The following is a 17,799-nucleotide window of genomic DNA, read 5'->3' on the forward strand; positions in this document are numbered from 1 at the left end:
GAAAGAGACAGTATTACAAGGTGAAGTGCTGGCTTTGTGCAAAGTTCATGGAAGCAACACGTCCATCATTCATTCACTCATGCAGCTGAGGCTTCTGCCAGTGACACATGGGTGAGGGAAAGAGCTGCAGGTCAACAGCATCCCTACAGCAGCTGAGGTTAAAGCCCGACAGTGACATCATTAATCTGCTGGCCACGGGAGACCTAAAGCCATCCAGACAGGGGCAGCTCTAACCTAATGAGCTACACACTACTGCACCCCACAGTGAGAGACGACGACTCATAAGTCAAGTTACCCACATTCTTCTTTTCAACAGACCATGATGGTGAAAGCCAGTGACTCCGAAGCCAAAATAAACCAATAATCTTTGATGTACACTTGGGATTTTATTTCACAATACAGCGACAGATGACTGACAAATAAGACGATGGTTCAACTTGAATATTCCAAATGACAAAATTAATATTTAGCTGTATGAAATAACTACAAACGGGATTTTGAATTTGAAATATTTTTCCACCTCTGAAATACTAATACGGTCACTGAGCATTATGTACTTAAATGACAGGTAATGTGTCTTGGATACACACAAGACATATTTAACATTTCAGTGAGTGCATCACAGTGAGCTTCACATGGTAAATATGAAATATTATACTGCTGTCCAAAATAACCCAAAACAAAAACACAATACCAGTGCCGGACAGCATTTTTGTTCCAGTTTTAGCTAAAACGTGGAAAATTATAACAGGGACTCCATGTAAATATATCCTTAGAAGATTAATACAAATATTTTTCCATCTCAATATCTAAATCAAGTGACACTCAGAGATATGAATTGAATATTAGTATTTAAAGATCCTATTCTATATTTTACCAACAAAAAAAAAAGAGCAAAATATGAGCAGCGCAGTGCCCTGTACATTCAGAATCATGTTTTTGGTAAATGTAGATTGTGGGAATTTAAATGCTTCACAATTGTTTTGCCCACATACATTTAAACGACTTTTTTTTTATTGCCCAAAAACATCTTCTCACTCAAACATTCTGGGCTCATACAAAGAAGCCGCTACTAAGGACAGACAGGCTTTATTAGGAACTGACCCTGACAAAACTAAATATTGTTGTCCGCTGGCAATTTTGCTGCAGTATTGCAACTGGCTTTATTTCCTCGTCTTGACCCAGTACAGCATTACAACATTTTACTCTAGTATTCTTCCAGCAAAATGAGCGCCAAGAACGAAAATGAAACCAAGACCCAAAAAAGCATAGTGGTGTCCCACTTTGGCACAAAATTAACTTATATATAGTGCTTTGCTCTGCCCTTCATGGAGATCCGAGTGCCGGCAGCCATGCTGTCAGTGTACAGCTCTCTGTAAACAGTCCAGGGCTTAAGGGGCTCCGCTAACACTGCTCGTATTTGGACCTCAACACAGTGCAGCTGCCTGGGGAGCCCAATCGTCCTGCCCCCCCCCATCTCACCGTCTGTGCTGTGTTTTAGTCTCGCCTCTAGATAGCGCCCCCTGCAGTCAGGCTAGTGCTCATGCTTCTCCAGTGCCGTCCCTGTCACCAGCAGCAGGTTGCAGGCCATGAACTGGACACTGAGCATGTTACTAGTATTGCCAGTGTAGAGCCCCACCAGCTCGCTGGATGAGCCGTCACCGGCGCTGGTGCTGCTGCCGTGGGCGTTGCGGAGGTCCCACACCCGCACCGAGTTGTCCATGGAAGCTGAGGCAACCAGGCTGCTGTCGGGGCTGAATGACAGGCTGCTGATGGTGTCCGTGTGACCGCGTAGGTCCTTGAAGAGTACCCCCGATGCCAGGTCCCACAGCTTGAGGCGCTGGTCCTCGCCAGCCGACGCCAGGTACTTGCCGTTCGGGGAGAAGGCCAGGGTGAACACGGGGCCGCGGTGTCCCGTGAAGAGGCGCACTGAGCTGCCCTGCTGGGTGCTCCACAGTCGCACGGTCTTGTCCGTGGAACCCGTGGCCACGTAGTTCGAGTTGGGGTGGAATTTGACACAGTCGACATCAGCCAGGTGTCCCGCGTACAGCCGCAGGGGGTACGTGCGGCTGAAGGTCCAGAGGCGCGCCGTACGGTCCTGGGAGCTGCTGGCGAAGTACAGGCTGCAGGGGCTAATGTCTATGTCCCACACTGGGTAGGCATGGCCCTGGTACAGCACAGTGTTGGTGAAGTTGCTCAGATTCCAGTAGCGGACGGTGGAGTCCTCAGAGCAGGAGAGCAGGCCCGAGCTGTCCGTCAGGAATGCGGTGCGGTACACGGGGCCCGAGTGGCCCCGTAGGACCTTCATCTCGCTGCCGATGCCGTCCTCATCCTCAGCCTAGGAGACAGGGCAGCAGGAAACTATAAAACACAGAGGGTCTCCAGCCCAGACCTGCGAGGTCGAACGTAGCAATTCAAATATTCAATAAAAAATATTTTAAAAGATTTCAATAAATTGACAGCAAAACTCCACACAAATCACAGATTTATCTACACTACTATTAGTTTTGCTTTGCATAATGCTACTTAACAGAGTAAGGGATCTGCCACAAGGTGCAGACTTCCATTCATTTATTTAGTTAAGAAGAAAGTCAGCAAGAAATTGGAGAAATAATGTGTGAATCACTGTAACACCTTGTAAAGGAGTGACAATAATGTGTTTTCTGCCGTTGAAAAAAAGGTACATATATCCCAGAGAGCAAGAAGACGGGAGCCATGGGGTCACTGTTCTACACAGGCAGTTTTGAATCTCTGCCTTAAATGCTGACACGGCCCCTTACTGATGATGGCTGACAGCTGGGTTCCTGCTTTCCATAAATTCAGGTGGGAAGAGAAAGACATGAGGCATACAAATACGCATCAACATTCTATCTGGGACAAGATGATAAATAAAGCTTTTCACGCCGGTTCAAGCCCCAGCTTCGGCGGAATCAGCACGTCTGTGGGCCCCTGAGCGAGGCCCTTAACCTGCAGAGGCCTGGCCCTCTGGCTGAGCTTCTGCTCTCAGAAGTGTCTGCTTCTGTGTCTCAGCGCAGTTTAAATTTGAAGTCGCTATCAAGGTTAGTTTATACAGGGTTAAGTGACTAAAAGAGTGTCATGTTAATTGTAGTACAACGTTCGATTGAGTTTCATTTCCGAAAATTACATTTTGTTATAAAAGTTTTGATGAACAGTCAAAGCACTGTCTTAGGAAATACAGTACTGTGCAAAAGTCTTGGGCCGTCAAAGAAAATGTTCAAATAATCTGCATCTTTGTGTCTAACTATAATATTAAGTCTGTCAAATAGTGTCAGCATAGTCATTTCAAAACCTCTCCCTAAGTCACCACAGTATTTGCAGCCACCATTCAACACACCCATATATTTTTTGACTTGACCACTAACATACCTCCAATGGTTATTCAATACCTCACTGACTTTTGTTAACCAATTAAATTAATGACTTAAGTGAGCCGGTGATGAAACTTTACAAACGTACGCAATGGCTAAGGCGCCCCTGAGGAGAGGTTTGGGAATTGAAGAGGTGTTCAGCAAGCCATACAAATAGGCGTCACGAACTTTTCAGAGGACAGAACAAATTCTTGTTAGTTTTTATTGTGCCACTTTTAATTTGAATATGTTCCAATGTTAAACTGTGTTTTTTCTGATCAAATATACGCTTACTACCCAGATAAATAGGCTTTAGACAAATTTGACTGCCAAAGACTTTTACACAATACAGTATATATCAATTTATGACATTTATGTATTTAATATGAACATAGTGAACTCATGACAGTTATTTTGTATCTAACAGCAAATGTTGCAAAGACAGATGCAAGATGTGAGAGTAAAAATATGTAATCAATCCTAAAGCACATTGTTATCAAGGACAGCTGATATTTGGTCTCTTGTTTTCAAATATTTTTCTCTCTAATTCAGGGGTTTCAGTATTATAATTTATCTGACCAGCCCCGTGCTTGGGACTTGTAACAGCAACAGCAGTCTGGAAATGATCTGGATTTTTCAGCGTAAAGCACATCACACGCTACTGTTTCGGTAATATACGTTAAGGATGGGTGATACCACTGAGCAAGGGGAGTGCCGGCAAATGTAAGCACACACACATTTTAAAATTGTCAAGTTCTAAATTTTATGCAATGATTTTAATACGTGGAATCGATTGTGACTGAAAGAATCAATATGTCAGTGTCAATCCACAAGACCTTAATACACGTGACTGATGGAAGAGAGGCAGAGAACAGGAAGCTCCGCAGCCAAAGCCGAGATACTTTAAGAGTTAAAAGATGCCGCTGGAGGCCATATTTTGGTTATTTGAAGTCCGACATATATTATTGTCTAAGTGTCATTTTTCTCAGGCAAGACAGCAGCAGGTTAACACTGCAGGCTTCGCCTTTCATGGTTGGTTACACAACAGGCTTAGGCTACCGTGCAATGATGAGCATGGCCTGTAGTATAACAGTATAATATTCTACATTTCCTTGAACGACAAATCTGTTATAAAAATTCAAAGGCCTTTTTAAAAGTTTCCCAACCTTACTGCAGATGGAAAGCAGGGCATGGAGTGGGGGGACTGACCTCGTCGTCAAGCACGTCACAGGCCAGATGCACGCGTGCCACGTCCACCAGGTGGGGCTCCGCCTTGAGCTTGCGCGCCCGCAGGCTCCACAGCTTAACGCAGGAGTTGTCAAAGCCGGCGGCCAGGAGCTTGCTGTCAGCCGAAATCTCGGCGGTGTTGAGCAGCTGCTCGGTGTGGTGGAAGGCGTAGAAGCAGACGGTGGTAAGCGATGGCGGCCCGTCCTTCACGCGTTTGATGCTGTCCTGCAGTGACTCCATCGCGGCCTCATTGTGGAGTATGCTGGACGTCATGTTGGCGGGATCCAGACCCTCTGCTGCGTCCCCCCCCCGTGAGGAAGACCCAGCACCAGGAGCCGATCCATATAGCTGGTAGCCCATCCGCTGGACTGCAGTGACCTCAACCTGCATGTGGGCACTCAGCACCCAGCAGAGGGCGCCATTGTCCCCACTCTGCAGGTAACGCAGCAGGTAGCTGTAGGCTGGCTCAGTCAGGTGCACCACATATTTGTGGTCAAGGAAAGCGGAGAGCTTGGGGTTGGAGAAAACGTCCTGTGAGGTGAGGACATGCCGCAACAGCTCAACGATATCCCTCTGCTCGGCGTCCTGCAGGAAGAGCCCCTGGAAGCGACTGTAGAAGCTGTCGACGGCACTCTTCAGGCCGCAGTGCACCATGTCTAGGTACAGGTAGACGAAGAGCGGATAGAGCAGGCCGCTCACCTCCTGACCCCAGGACACATCAGCGTCTGAAATAGAAGCAGAACCTTCAGATGAACGCACGTAACAGAAACGCTTCAACCCCTGAACCCATCATGACAAGTGGACCAATCAACCAGAAGAAAAAGGGAAATTCTTGAGCATTTTATGGCAATCAGCATCGGCCGATTAATGAGACCACATGGCCGGTACAGTGACGGCTGCTTGACTGGCGCCCAACCACACGGAGCACTCGCTTCTCAGTGCCGTAGTGTTGCTTATCAGCACCTACAGTAGGGAATCTGCACCACAACCTTAGGTAAGAGTTCTAAATTCCTGCAGCTGTTTCACTTGATGAATAACACAACCACAAACATATTGTTCTGTTAGAAACCGAATCATGAAACACCTTGATTAAAGTGTGATTAATAGTTAGGTTGTTGTTGTATTTTCTATGACTTAAAATGCTGCAGGCCCTTAAAGCAATGTAAAGTGATTAATATTTAAATTGTTGTTTTAGAAGATGATTAATGCGAAAGTTTAGCAGTGTTATTCATGGCCTAATGTCGGCCATCGACCCATATCAGTCGATCTATAGTCTCTTCTCTCTTAAAGCCAAACCGGCAGCTTAAGAAAATAAATGAGATTTTGTCACAGACATTAACACTGATCTGATGCCCACAATGTCACAGGACCACAGCTCCCACAGATCCTTTCAGCCCCATAGTGGAGACAGTGAATGCTGCACAATGCAAGACCTGTGATCAGACCTGCGAAGAGGCACAAAATCCCCATTGAAGGGCACGGTGGCTTTTCGTAGACAGAGGAAGTGAGGGTGGAGGGTGGAGAGAAGTTATGCCGCTTTCAGGACTTACCGGAGAGGAAGGCACGCAGCCTGGAAAACTGCTTCTCATACTGCTGTGGGTCCGCCTGGCAGGGGGCAGCAGACACCACATGGGCACAGCCAGACTCAGCCTGGACTGTTGGTATCAAGGGCACAAAGCAGAAGGGATCAGAATGTCTTTAATGTCACTCTGTACAGCAGGTACAGCACGAGTCAATATGCAAATGCCTATGTGATGCTTTCAAAAGGAGGGCCGGCAGACAGACATTCTATATATACACAAATGTTACGCACACACACACACACATCTCACTCTCTCTCACACACACACACTATATCACTTTTTTCAAAAATCAAGTTCATGCACTCCATGAACATAAAAACTATGAGAATTCCATATATAATATACATATTTTTTTTTAAAAAAAGATTGTATAAAATGACAGAAAAACAACATTCCATAGCAACTGCATGACATGCAGACTAGAGCATAAATCTGATAACAATAATAGTAAGTCAGGTTCAAATAATTTTTTTCCCCCTGCTAATTTTGCCCACTAACAAAGAAATGATCAGTCTATAATTTCAATGGTAGGTCTATTTGAACAGTCAGAGACAGAACAATAAAAAAAATCCAGAAAAATGCATTTCAAAAAAGTAATTAATTTGCATTTTCATAAATGAAATAAGTATTTGATCTCTTTGCAAAACGTGCTTTAGTACTTGGTGGCAAAACCTTTTACGGTAAGAGTTCACACATGTCTTGTAGTTGGCCACAAGCTTTGCACACATCTTGGGGGGGGGGGAGGGGATTTTGTCCCACTCCTCTTTGCAGATCCTCTCCAAGTCATTAATGTTTCGTGGCTGATGTTTGGCAACTCGAACCTTCAGCTCCCTCCACAGATTTTCTACGGGATTAAGGTCTGGAGACTGACTAGGCCACTCCAAGACCTTAATATGCTTCTTCTCGAGCCACGAGGCGAGATCTCACGTGAAGCTCCAGATTGAGGGACATTGGCAATTATTTTATGGTTCGTCCATTTGTGAACAATCAAACCAACTGTTGTCATCTTTTCACCCAGCTGCATGGCGATGGTCTTGTAGCCCATTCCAGCCTTGTGTAGGTCCGCAATCATGTTCCTGACATCATTGGAAAGCTCTTTAGTCTTGGCCATGGTGCAGAGCTTGGAATCTGGATAGATTGATTGCTTACAATCAAGGCTCCTAATGTCAGCTCATTACCTGTATAAAATACGTCTGGGAGCCAGAAATCTTGCTGATTGATAGGGAGTCAAATACTTATTTCATTCATGAAAATGCAAATTAATTTATAACATTTTTTGAAATGCATTTTTCTGGATTTTTTTCTTATTGTTCTCTCACTGTTCAAATAAACCTACCACTGAAATTATAGACTGATCATTTCTTTGTTAGTGGACAAAATCAGCAGGGGTTCAAATAATTTTTTCCCTGACTGTAATGAGGCCTGTAACAGTACACATATTTGTCGTTTACCATTGCGTGCATCATTTTTGGTTCTCTACACACAATGAAATAAATGAATACATTTGTTGACATAAACGGAACCTACATTCACAAACTGATATTTAACATGGAGACATTATGTGCTACGTGCTTGTAGAGGGCATGTGTGCTTGTTTTTCAGATGTGTCCTGTGTTGCCCTGGTGATGACAAGATAATGATGACTGACATCATCCTTGTCCAACCAGAAGTGGACTGGGGGCGATCCTTGGCATATATGAATATACTGGAGTGGCAAGATGGCGGCATTCAGTTCCACGCTGTCGCCCTTGCGCATGATATGCTTGTTTTGTTTGGGTTAAGATTTCGTACTGCTATATGTGACTGTGGAACTGCAAACAGATATATCTTGGGAGGCTGGAGTTGATAATCATGTCATTATATATATTTAGATAATATGTATATTATTATATTATATACCCACTTGGTCTAATTGTTCAGTGGAGGGGTAATTTAATTATAATTGGAAATTTAATTTAATTGTAATTTAATGCAATTGGAAAAGAAACCGTTTCGTCACACCAGGTAAAGTAGGCGGGCACCAACCGTTGTAAGTTTTAAAGGGTCAGTTAGCCTATTTAGCTAGATGTGGGATATAAATAGTTAAAAGACGGTGTAGGGTGAGTATTGTTTTGTTTGTTTTTTTGATTTAGCGCTGCCTTTTACTCCTCCTGTTGCTGTGGGTATAAACGAAATAAAAATATTTGTCAAGTCTTTCATATCCCGTGGGGTATTTGGGGTTTGTTAACTACTGCCGTTGCACAGTTGGTAAACTGGTCCCACACACTCATGTTCGCCTCCCTGCCCTAGACCGGGGAGTGTGTAACATATGGTATTTTCAGCTGGCAGTTGGGTACAATTAATGCTGGTAATCATCAGTCTGGGAACATTTTGATTTCCCAGTAAACCACACCAACGTTGGAGAGACAGTAGTCAATAAGACCAAGACTGTCTGTTGGCTCTGTTATACCAAACTCGTACTTATTCTTGGAAGCACATCCAACATGCTAACTCATTTGAGATGGCATCATGCGAGTGTGTGTACGACCGGAGCACAGCGGAAACAACCTCTGCAAGTTAATCTCCCAGAGCGGGCAAAAAAAATATAGAATTGGTTGTACAGGTATTTATTGCTACAGAAAAACAACCACACGTGGTAGGATATGACATTGAATTGATTTAGTTCATGATGATTGTTATAATGTTATGTTTCTTTATTTTAGACATTTAGTTTAACAAAAAGCAAATAAGCTAATATTAGTTTTTGTTATTTAGACACCTGTGAACTGTACTATGAAGTGAGGTTACTGGCTAATCGGGGTACCTTGTCGGATTTAAGGTACCACAGTTTAAAAGGACTTCACATGCGTTCACTTACATTTTGTCCTGATAAGCCAGTAACCCCGCTTCGTAGTGCAGGCCTCTAGAATGACACATTACCTTTGGTTTACAACTTTTCCTAACTGTGTTTGGTTGCAGTTTCACATAATTTCAAAACAAAATCTGTATGTTTCTTCCGTGCTGTACCAAGATCCCAAAACCAAGGTTTGTAGTGAATATCTGTGCTGTGTTCTATGACATATACATTAGATACCTAAAGAAATGCAGAAGAGCACAGAATGAAGGGCTTACATGAGAGAGAGAAAGAGTAGAGAAGACTTGCTGAGCTCATACCCATGAGATTTGCCGCCATTTCCTCAGCAGACTGAGAGAGTTTGGCCCCTTTGGAGGAACTCTCAGTGTCCACATACTGCCGTCGCTTCAGGTACTGAGCCACTGTGTACTGGATTTGCTCAGTCCTAACCCGCTTCATCACCTGCAAGGCACAAATCAGCATCGTCAGACCCAACCGCCATTCACACAATGCTCATATTCAAAGTCAATGGATCAAATGGGACAACCGTAATGTAATACTACAAAATGATAAATGGTACATTTATGTCAAGAAAATCTGCTGTTGCACCTGTAACCTCAAATGAGTAGCTTTCATTATAAGCTACAAAAAAATCCTCAAACTGCAGGAAGACAGAACGCTGTGGACTAAGACTGCTCACGTTGCACCTATTTGAGACAGGTTCTCAAATACAGTGTGCAACAGGGCTGCTCTGGGCAGGTGGTACCTTTAGGGGACAGGTTTTAGGAAATACTCTTAATACCACTATTATGCCAAAAACCTATAACTCTGTAGATCTGCCAGTATTTACCGAATCCCCTTGCATAGGACAAGTGGAAGGATTGAAGAACACAGGCACTCGCAGAGTAAACTGAAACTATGCATTCGTTATTACTTCTCATGCTTTTTTAACATCAGGTACAATGAACCATTATTCAAAAAAGACACACGGTTAGATGAATCACCACCGAAAAAACGCATATTAAATCAATTTCAATATACGAACTTATTATAAACACGTTTAAGCCGTGTTCTTCAGAGAACAGAGTAAATGCCGTTATTCTTCCCATCTTAATTAACGAAACTTTCTATTTATTTATGCTTTCCCAATAAATGCCCACTTATAAGGCGGGAAGGTTAGTGCCCGGTTAGCGTCGCTGGTATCACGGATTCGCCATACACTCGCCCCGCTTTTATTGCATCCTCGCCAATCCGGCTAACTGCTAAGATTAGCTACCTAGCCAGTTAAGCGATAAGGTTCAACAAGAAAGATGATCAGTCTGATGCATCTTAAAAGGTATACACCGATTTATGACAGCAGCGAATAAAGTTCAGTACTGTTACTTTAATCGGATGAATAAGTTTAACCACACACAGCTCATAGGCCTTTCACTACATCTACACCATTACTCAATACAAACGCGATACAGCGCCTTTTTTCTGCCTATATGTATAGCATGGCGGCAGACTACCAATTATAGTCCACTTACTGCATATCGTGGTGTTAAGTCCAGCTATTCGGCGATCTGAACAACACACAGTGAGAAATAAAGCTTTAATTGCCCCGCACTATTTCATAGGCCGCCGAAAGTAGCGCCATTAACCAGCTTTCTGAGCGGCCTTTTTGACAACATCGAGCTGGCACATCGCGTCTCGATTAGTTGCGTCTGAACTTAAGCGTGGGATACCCTGAATCAGCTATTTAACAATAGCGCTCGATTATAGTGACGATGTTGATGGTTACTATTAAAAAATTCTTCTTCTACTACTACTTCTTCTTCTAATAATAATAATAATAATACGTTGAGAAGTTAGGTGACCGTCGATTAATTATAATTTATATGTATCTGCTAGGAAAGTTAGAATGTGAGTTTAATAAATAATGGCTTTATGGATTTTTTAAAAATGTCAAATTCTGCAGACAGTCATCAATTGTATTTTGATCACAGCGAAATACATAAACAAGTTGTAACCATGAATGGGCAGTATTTATGATACAGATATTCATAGTAGGGGGCGGCATGGTGGTGCAGTGGTTAGCACTGTTGCCTCACACCTCTGGGACCCTGGTTCGAGTCTCTGCCGAAAAACGATAATTTATTATATTTATGATTGACAATCGAATGATTAATTAGAATGATTATTTAGAAAGTAGTTGCTATGGACAAAAGTGCTATCAGTTGTCTGCTGATAAATGTTTTGTTTGCTGATGCAAAGTAGCCCCTTCGTTACCAAACTTCAAGTAACTAAATTATTATACAATTATGAGTCTAACAAAAACTGTAAGTTGAACATTGAACTGTTGGTTACTTTAGAACTAACTCTCATCTGGCTGATCACAGGGAGTTGTGGGGATCTGGGATGTGACAGGTAGGTCAGAATATTCGATCTGTTGATGGCATATGTCAGACTTTTGGCATGCCTTGTTAGGCAGAGAGAAGCTCATAAACATTGTCCACTGTCATTGTACTGCTGAAGGGATAGATCAAATAGGCCAATAAATAGAATATTTCATCATTTCATGTTCTACCTATACTGTAGAGTAAATTCACACTAAATCCTGTATTGAATCATGCAGCACTTACTCTAAATTCAATGAATAAAACCCAATCATCAGGTCGATCTCTATTCTGATTCTTTCAAGCGATTGTATTTAACATTAATTAGGCCTCTAACGGTACACATATTTGCCGTGTACAGCTAACATTATATTTCACAATAATATTTCTAACCTTTTAAAAACGTATTATTAAAAGAAACACAATAAAATTAACATATAACAATAAAGGTAACCCAAATAACGTTTAGTCAATCTGCCGCGCTAGGTGTCAGTATGATGAAATAGAGGCGTAGCTTCTCGTTAACCCCGCTCTTGTTTTACTTCGCGTTGTTTGTTTTCATTACAGGCGTTGGGGGTGTCATTTCCGCTTTAGTACGCCCAGCCACCAACGAGAGGGAGTAGCAGTAAATGATATCTGTACATAACCGAATATTAACAGGGTTTACAAAGTGAAAAAAGCGACAAAGAGCAAGCGCGTCCACGGGCCCAGACTTCTAAATATCATAAGTAGAATTTTTTTAAGAGACTCTGCTCAATTATTTAGATTTTTCATATTAATATTTCACGTGTCCAGTTCTCTCACTGTTTTGCAGTAGTGGCTTTTACCTGAAGGATTCACATGAAACAAATAAGTAAATGAGTGAAAAATATTAAACAGATTGTGTGTCTCAATGTCACTGATTAAAGATCGATCTCATCAGATCAGTCTGGCATCATTATTAAATATTCCCGGAGAACCTGTACCAGACAATTCGTAGGTCTATACTAGAAATTAGTTTTACCATGGGTACTTTCTGCTTAGGAATAAGTATTTTTGTAAGAAAAATAAAAAAATTGCGGGCAACCAGACCCGACTGTGCCAGAGCCCGTTTTCTCCGCTTGTGACTGTGCGACCTCGGCGCGTCATTTTTGCGTCATTTCTGCAGCAGTTCGCCTAGGATTCGGTTTACGGACTCGGGCTTCAGCGGTGTGTTTGCAAAATGTCACAATCTGCTGCTGTTTGGTTTTGTGTTCACGATGATGTCGAATCGGATCACAGTACTACGGGGAATGTATTAGATTATTTTGACGATGAATTTATCATCAGAACCTTACACCTCAGCAGATTCGCCGTTAGTTTTATTATTGACTGTGTAAGAACTCGTCTGGAGCGTTTTACCGAACGGTCTCTTCCTGTCGATCATTTGGTCCTTGCCGCCCTATGTTTCTATGCAAATGGTTTTTTACATAATGAAATAGCCGAAACCATTGGAAACATTAATGGATTTTTGAATACAGCTGTGGAAACTGTGTCAAAAGTCTTGTCATCCATGCTCGACGAATTCATCACATTTCCAAGCAGTCTGAATGATCGAGTCCTGGTCGCGCAGGAACTGCAGAAGTTGCACGGCATCCCTAATGTAGTTGGGGTGCTGGGATGCATGCACGCGCGGATAAAACCTGTCAAACGGGAGAGAATGCTGTACATGAACGGTATGGGTTATTTCTCCATCATGTCTCAAATGGTTTGTGACTCTCAGGGTAACCTTCTAAGCGTGGAGACCGAATGGCCAGGAAGCACGTCAGAGCAAAGTATTTGGGAGAATTCAAAAATATGCCAGCAGTTCAAAAGTGGCAAGCATGGCCAGAGCTTGCTCGTGGGTAAGTTAAGTAATTTTATCTAACCGTAAAATTAAAATGTCCTATACAGTGGTTTAGGAGAGACTTTGATAATCATAATTGAAATACAAATACACTTCATAATTGAAATACAAAGGATTGTTTACTGGAGGACGAATGAAGCCAAATAAATATTTGGGGGGGGGGGGAGCACTTGTGGTTTATTTAGAAAATAACCCTTTCCACACCGCATCTCACTAAACAATGGTACACGTTTAATGAACTGAAATGAACTGCAGACATGGGTGTTCAGTAGCTAAACTTCAAAAAACCATAACAGTTGTACATTTTGTGATTAACACATCAAATCTGGCTCACTTATACCCAAAGAATATACGATAAAATCTGAATATTGGGCCATGAGGAAATTCGAACATGACGGTCATGGCAGCAATTTTCCAAAATGGGCACCTGCCTAAACTACATTGGCCCAGTCGCAATGTCCCCCAGAAGAGAGGACCCCTGAACCCTCACATATTTAGTTGACAGATTAAATCACCTGGAAAGTGAATTTGAGAAACTGCAAGGTCTTGAAATGGTACAAATTGTAATTAGACAGCTCACTGCGAAATTACCTTAACACCAAAACATGTTCCTTACTATTGTGATTTTGGGACTTTTTATTTAAAAAATTTGCACTTTCTTCCTGGACAAGGCGCTTATGGGACCAGTTGCCTAATTTGAACGTGTTCCAGGCTCATACATTACAGAATGGACCAGAGGCAATTGTCAAATTATCAATTTTGTCATCATTAAGTAGAAACTAAAAGAAATAGTTTGTTTACTATTAATGCTTTCGGGCTTCCCCTGGTAACCCATTGTGAACCCTGGGTAATTTTCTCGGACAATGTCTGCAGATATACAGACTTATAGAAAGTGTGCATAAGGGGCTCAAAACGTCTGCAAGAAAGCCCTCGTTCATCTGACAATTTGACAGTGGGACAGTCCTAAGCCCTCAAACACTTAGCAGGAGGGCACCAGAAAGGCTGTGAGTCTATGAGTGTGGACACTGGGATTGGGCCATTCTGAGGTGTTTTCAGATCAGGAATAAAAAGTCAAACAAAGCACATATCAAAGTTTATTTGCTGTACATACTTCTTGGAAATTGCTAGTCAGGTGACGTATATTGGTATTATTATGATCTTATGTCTTGGATTTAAATCTGTATTAAATGTCTTTTTCTGAAAGGTGCCAGCTGTTACTCTTTGAGTAAGCATGTCCTGCCTCCCCTGAGCCGTGCCAGTAATCCAGCCTCAGTGCATTACGAACAATCACACTTCAAGATCCAGAGCATTATTCAGAAAACCTTTGGTGCTTTGAAGATGCGATTTCAGTGCCTAGAGAATTTAGGACACATTCAGAAGGATGTTTCTCACAAACCAGCAGAAGTTATTCATGCCTGCTGTGTTTTGCACAATATTGCTAAGAAGTTCTCTGTACCGCTGCCTGGAGAACCTGAACCAGAGCCATTGCATCATGGGATCAACCGGGAGGAAATCAACCAGTCAGATGTTCACCTGCTTCTCTTTAGGAAGGACATAATCACAACCTGTTTCTCCGAGGATTGACATGCTCTCTCACAGCCCTCGGAGGATTAATCTGGGAGAACAGATCAGTGGAGTCTCTACAGACGCAGTGTTATTACGCTTTTGATTTTTAAATTATGCTTTTATTTTTATATTTTCATTTGAAATCCAATTTAGTTTTAACTGTGTTTTTATTACTTATTTTAAACATGTATTTAAAATTTTCCAGTTAGTTTTGGAAGCAGTATTTATAATTTTTATTTAATTATTTATTTTTGTGTCTTATTTCCATTTCCAAAAATGCCCTGTTTAGAATGTCCAGCATCGTGTTCTATTCTAAGATGGACGTTCTAGGGGTCAGTTCCTCTGGGGTGCTGAATATATCAATTTGAAATTGGAGTTGAACAATAGGAAGGGGGGTTATCAGAATAGTAACCAAAATAGTGGAACAGACCCCAAAATGCAGCTATTTCAGTCTTAAGTAACTAGCTGACACACTGGGGAGATGCAGGTACCAGAACGTAGTGTGTGCTCTGTCACACCCTAGTGGGGGAAAGAAGACACTGCCTTACATTATTTATAAAATCACCTGATTGCAGTGGAGAGGCTCCTACCCTGACTGAACATGTGCACCACTTCTTGTTCAGTTATCTGTATAGTTGGTATGAGGTTTACCTGGCTGTGCCAGGCTGCATGGGGCACCAGGCTGGGGTACACCCTGTGTGAGCTGCCAGTCCATCGCTGGACACATACATGCAGACAGTGGCCCTCAGTGTCGTACACTAAACATTTTCGACATGCCAGTTTGTCTAACTGTATACCCCCCCTCCCAGTTTAGATGCAAAACAAGGAATAAATGCACAACACTGTATAGCCAGGGTAAGGATAGGTTTGGTTTTCTGTTTTTGTACTGTTACATTAAAACTGCACTTTGCTCCTGGAATGTTCTGATTAAAGTTTTTTTTTTTCTGTCACTCAAATTATCCCCTTAACTGAATGCATAATCCCAGAAGTTGAGATGCTTTTCTGGCAATGACATTTATAAAGTATCATTTTAATCAATAAATGAATGAAAAAATATAACATCAAACATTTGGTGAAACATTCAGAAATTCTGAAAATTCTTAAGGCTTCAAAAACTTTCTAGAACCTCTGTGATCAAAAGCAGCAATACTAAGGGCTGAGCACATGGAGGTCCATTCCTTTGTTCATGGGTGTCTACCTAATGCTATTTTTGAGTTATACTTGACTAGGAGGCAGGTGGTTGTAGTACTGCTGCCAGTTTGATGATGCATGGCTTGTCTGGCTGGCCCAGTTTGGCATCTTCCATCCATCCAGGTCTCCGGAGAGGCTTAGACAGCTGAATGGTACAGCATTCCCCCTCTCCACCTGATAAACACGGCCAGGCCCTGATGCCTCACCAGTGGCAGCTGCTGGTCTTTCAGACAGGGGAGCTGGCTAGTTCCCACCCCCCTACACAACACAATCATGATTTTATTTACAGTGGTATATGTACAAATGAAAAATCGAAAAAAATGAAAAGACTTCACTTGCCAAAAATCTGCATGGGATGGAACATGAAATGCTCCAGTGCCAAAGTATCATTTCAAAATGCTGTCAGTCAAAAAGAGCTGCAGCCATGGCCAGCCCACCACCCCATTTACTCTGAGGGTAAATGGTCTTTTGAAGCATCTGTCCAATAAACATCTAGCTTTGCTGTACTGATAACCAAAGTACCACTGAAGTCCAGCAAAGCTGGAGCCCGTCCCAGCCAGCACAGGGCACACGGCCTGGGTACCTCTTGGATGGAATGCCAGTCCATCACAGGACACATCTATGCATGCACACAATTATGCACTATGAGCAATTTAGAGACATCACTTACATTAACTGTGTGGCTTTAGACTGTGGGAGGAAACCCAGGTAACATGATGAGAATCAACAAGATGGCAAGACAATGAGTATTGGGGATTGCTGTAATGATGATATGTCAGCGAGCAGTTTGTCTGTGAGGAGTATGCTCTTTGCAGTTTGGGATTAAGGGTGTTGCTCAAAGACCTACAGACATGCTGAGCCTGGGTTTGAACCAGTGGCCTGCTGCTTACTGGAACACAGGCTTAGCTCACTGCGCCACATGCTGCCCTCCGCTATTAAAGGTACTTGTAGTCCCTGATGCAACTAGGCTATAATACAGCATTAAGTTTACCTATTTTGTTAAATACAACAGTCCAGTCAATAGTATTTTTCAGTAGAAACATTCAAAACATGGAATGCTAGTTTATAAGAAGAACTTCAGAGATATCATATTCCATTGTGTTAACTGAAGTTAGGTTTACATAATTAACCAGCTACAATGATTAATGCTGATTAGAACAAGCTCTCAGCCACACTGTTCAACAATAGCACTGATGTGTGTAGGGCTGTGATACAACATACATCATGTGACAATAGATAAGTGTCTATTGTGTCATATATCTATTGTGACACAAAAGAAGCAAAACACATTGTTGTACATGGTACAGATACAAGCAGAAACTCTGTGGAAGGACCCTGACTGTCACTGCCAGATCTGTGGCGGCTCGCACACGAGGTTTCACGCATGCTTACACTGTCCAACATTTCACGGCCTGATCTGTGGCAGCATGCACACGAGGTTTCACGCATGCTTACACCGTCCAACATTTCACTGCCAGATCTGTGGCGGCTCGCACACGAGGTTTCACGCATGCTTACACTGTCCAACATTTCACGGCCTGATCTTCACCATTTACTGCACCTTTTTATGTTTACATTATTACATGTTTAATTGGAAATTTGCACAAAGATTATAAAAAAGAAAAAAATTAAATAGTTCTATCTTGTCAAATATATCAACATCTAATAAGGAATAGGTGTTTCCATGGAGTCATTTTATATGAACAATTTTTTCATTGAACTTGCAGAAAATGTCCTATGTATCGTTGACATTTTGGTCATAAATGTTAAGTATTTTTAATATTTTAAA

The 17,799-nt window shown here is 42.2% G+C and overlaps 2 protein-coding genes across 3 annotated transcripts; one reads left to right on the plus strand and one right to left on the minus strand.

The window, feature by feature from the left end:
* Positions 1 to 366: 366 nt before the first annotated feature.
* On the minus strand, positions 367 to 10,705 carry taf5l (TAF5-like RNA polymerase II, p300/CBP-associated factor (PCAF)-associated factor). 2 transcript variants are annotated; one of them, XM_048988162.1, is made up of 5 exons: positions 10,541 to 10,705; positions 9,332 to 9,473; positions 6,146 to 6,250; positions 4,578 to 5,320; positions 367 to 2,338 (listed from the first exon to the last, which is right to left on the minus strand). In XM_048988162.1, exons 2-5 carry the CDS (start codon positions 9,468 to 9,470, stop codon positions 1,535 to 1,537), a joined length of 1,791 nt encoding a protein of 596 aa, XP_048844119.1. In that variant the 5' UTR covers positions 9,471 to 9,473; positions 10,541 to 10,705; the 3' UTR covers positions 367 to 1,534. The 2 variants fall into 2 exon arrangements, with proteins under 2 accessions (XP_048844119.1, XP_048844118.1); XM_048988161.1 differs by having other exon boundaries at positions 9,290 to 9,473.
* Positions 10,706 to 11,966: 1,261 nt separating this feature from the next.
* On the plus strand, positions 11,967 to 15,839 carry si:dkey-197c15.6 (putative nuclease HARBI1). The gene is made up of 2 exons (XM_048988163.1): positions 11,967 to 13,251; positions 14,458 to 15,839. Exons 1-2 carry the CDS (start codon positions 12,591 to 12,593, stop codon positions 14,835 to 14,837), a joined length of 1,041 nt encoding a protein of 346 aa, XP_048844120.1. The 5' UTR covers positions 11,967 to 12,590; the 3' UTR covers positions 14,838 to 15,839.
* Positions 15,840 to 17,799: the final 1,960 nt, after the last annotated feature.

The sequence above is a fragment of the Brienomyrus brachyistius genome, chromosome 20, assembly GCF_023856365.1.
Source record: "Brienomyrus brachyistius isolate T26 chromosome 20, BBRACH_0.4, whole genome shotgun sequence".
Lineage (NCBI taxonomy): Eukaryota > Metazoa > Chordata > Actinopteri > Osteoglossiformes > Mormyridae > Brienomyrus > Brienomyrus brachyistius.

Bases quoted from the DNA above. Each gene is read 5' to 3' on its own strand.
- si:dkey-197c15.6 (XM_048988163.1), top strand. From the start codon at position 12,591: ATGTCACAATCTGCTGCTGTTTGGTTTTGTGTTCACGATGATGTCGAA. The intron at 13,252-14,457 runs GTAAGTTAAGTA...TTTTTCTGAAAG, and splicing joins TGGCCAGAGCTTGCTCGTGG to GTGCCAGCTGTTACTCTTTG.
- taf5l (XM_048988161.1), bottom strand. From the start codon at position 9,470: ATGAAGCGGGTTAGGACTGAGCAAATCCAGTACACAGTGGCTCAGTAC. The intron at 6,251-9,289 runs GTAAGCCCTTCA...TGATACCAACAG, and splicing joins CTACTCTTTCTCTCTCTCAT to TCCAGGCTGAGTCTGGCTGT. The intron at 5,321-6,145 runs GTAAGTCCTGAA...CTTCTATTTCAG, and splicing joins GCTGCGTGCCTTCCTCTCCG to ACGCTGATGTGTCCTGGGGT.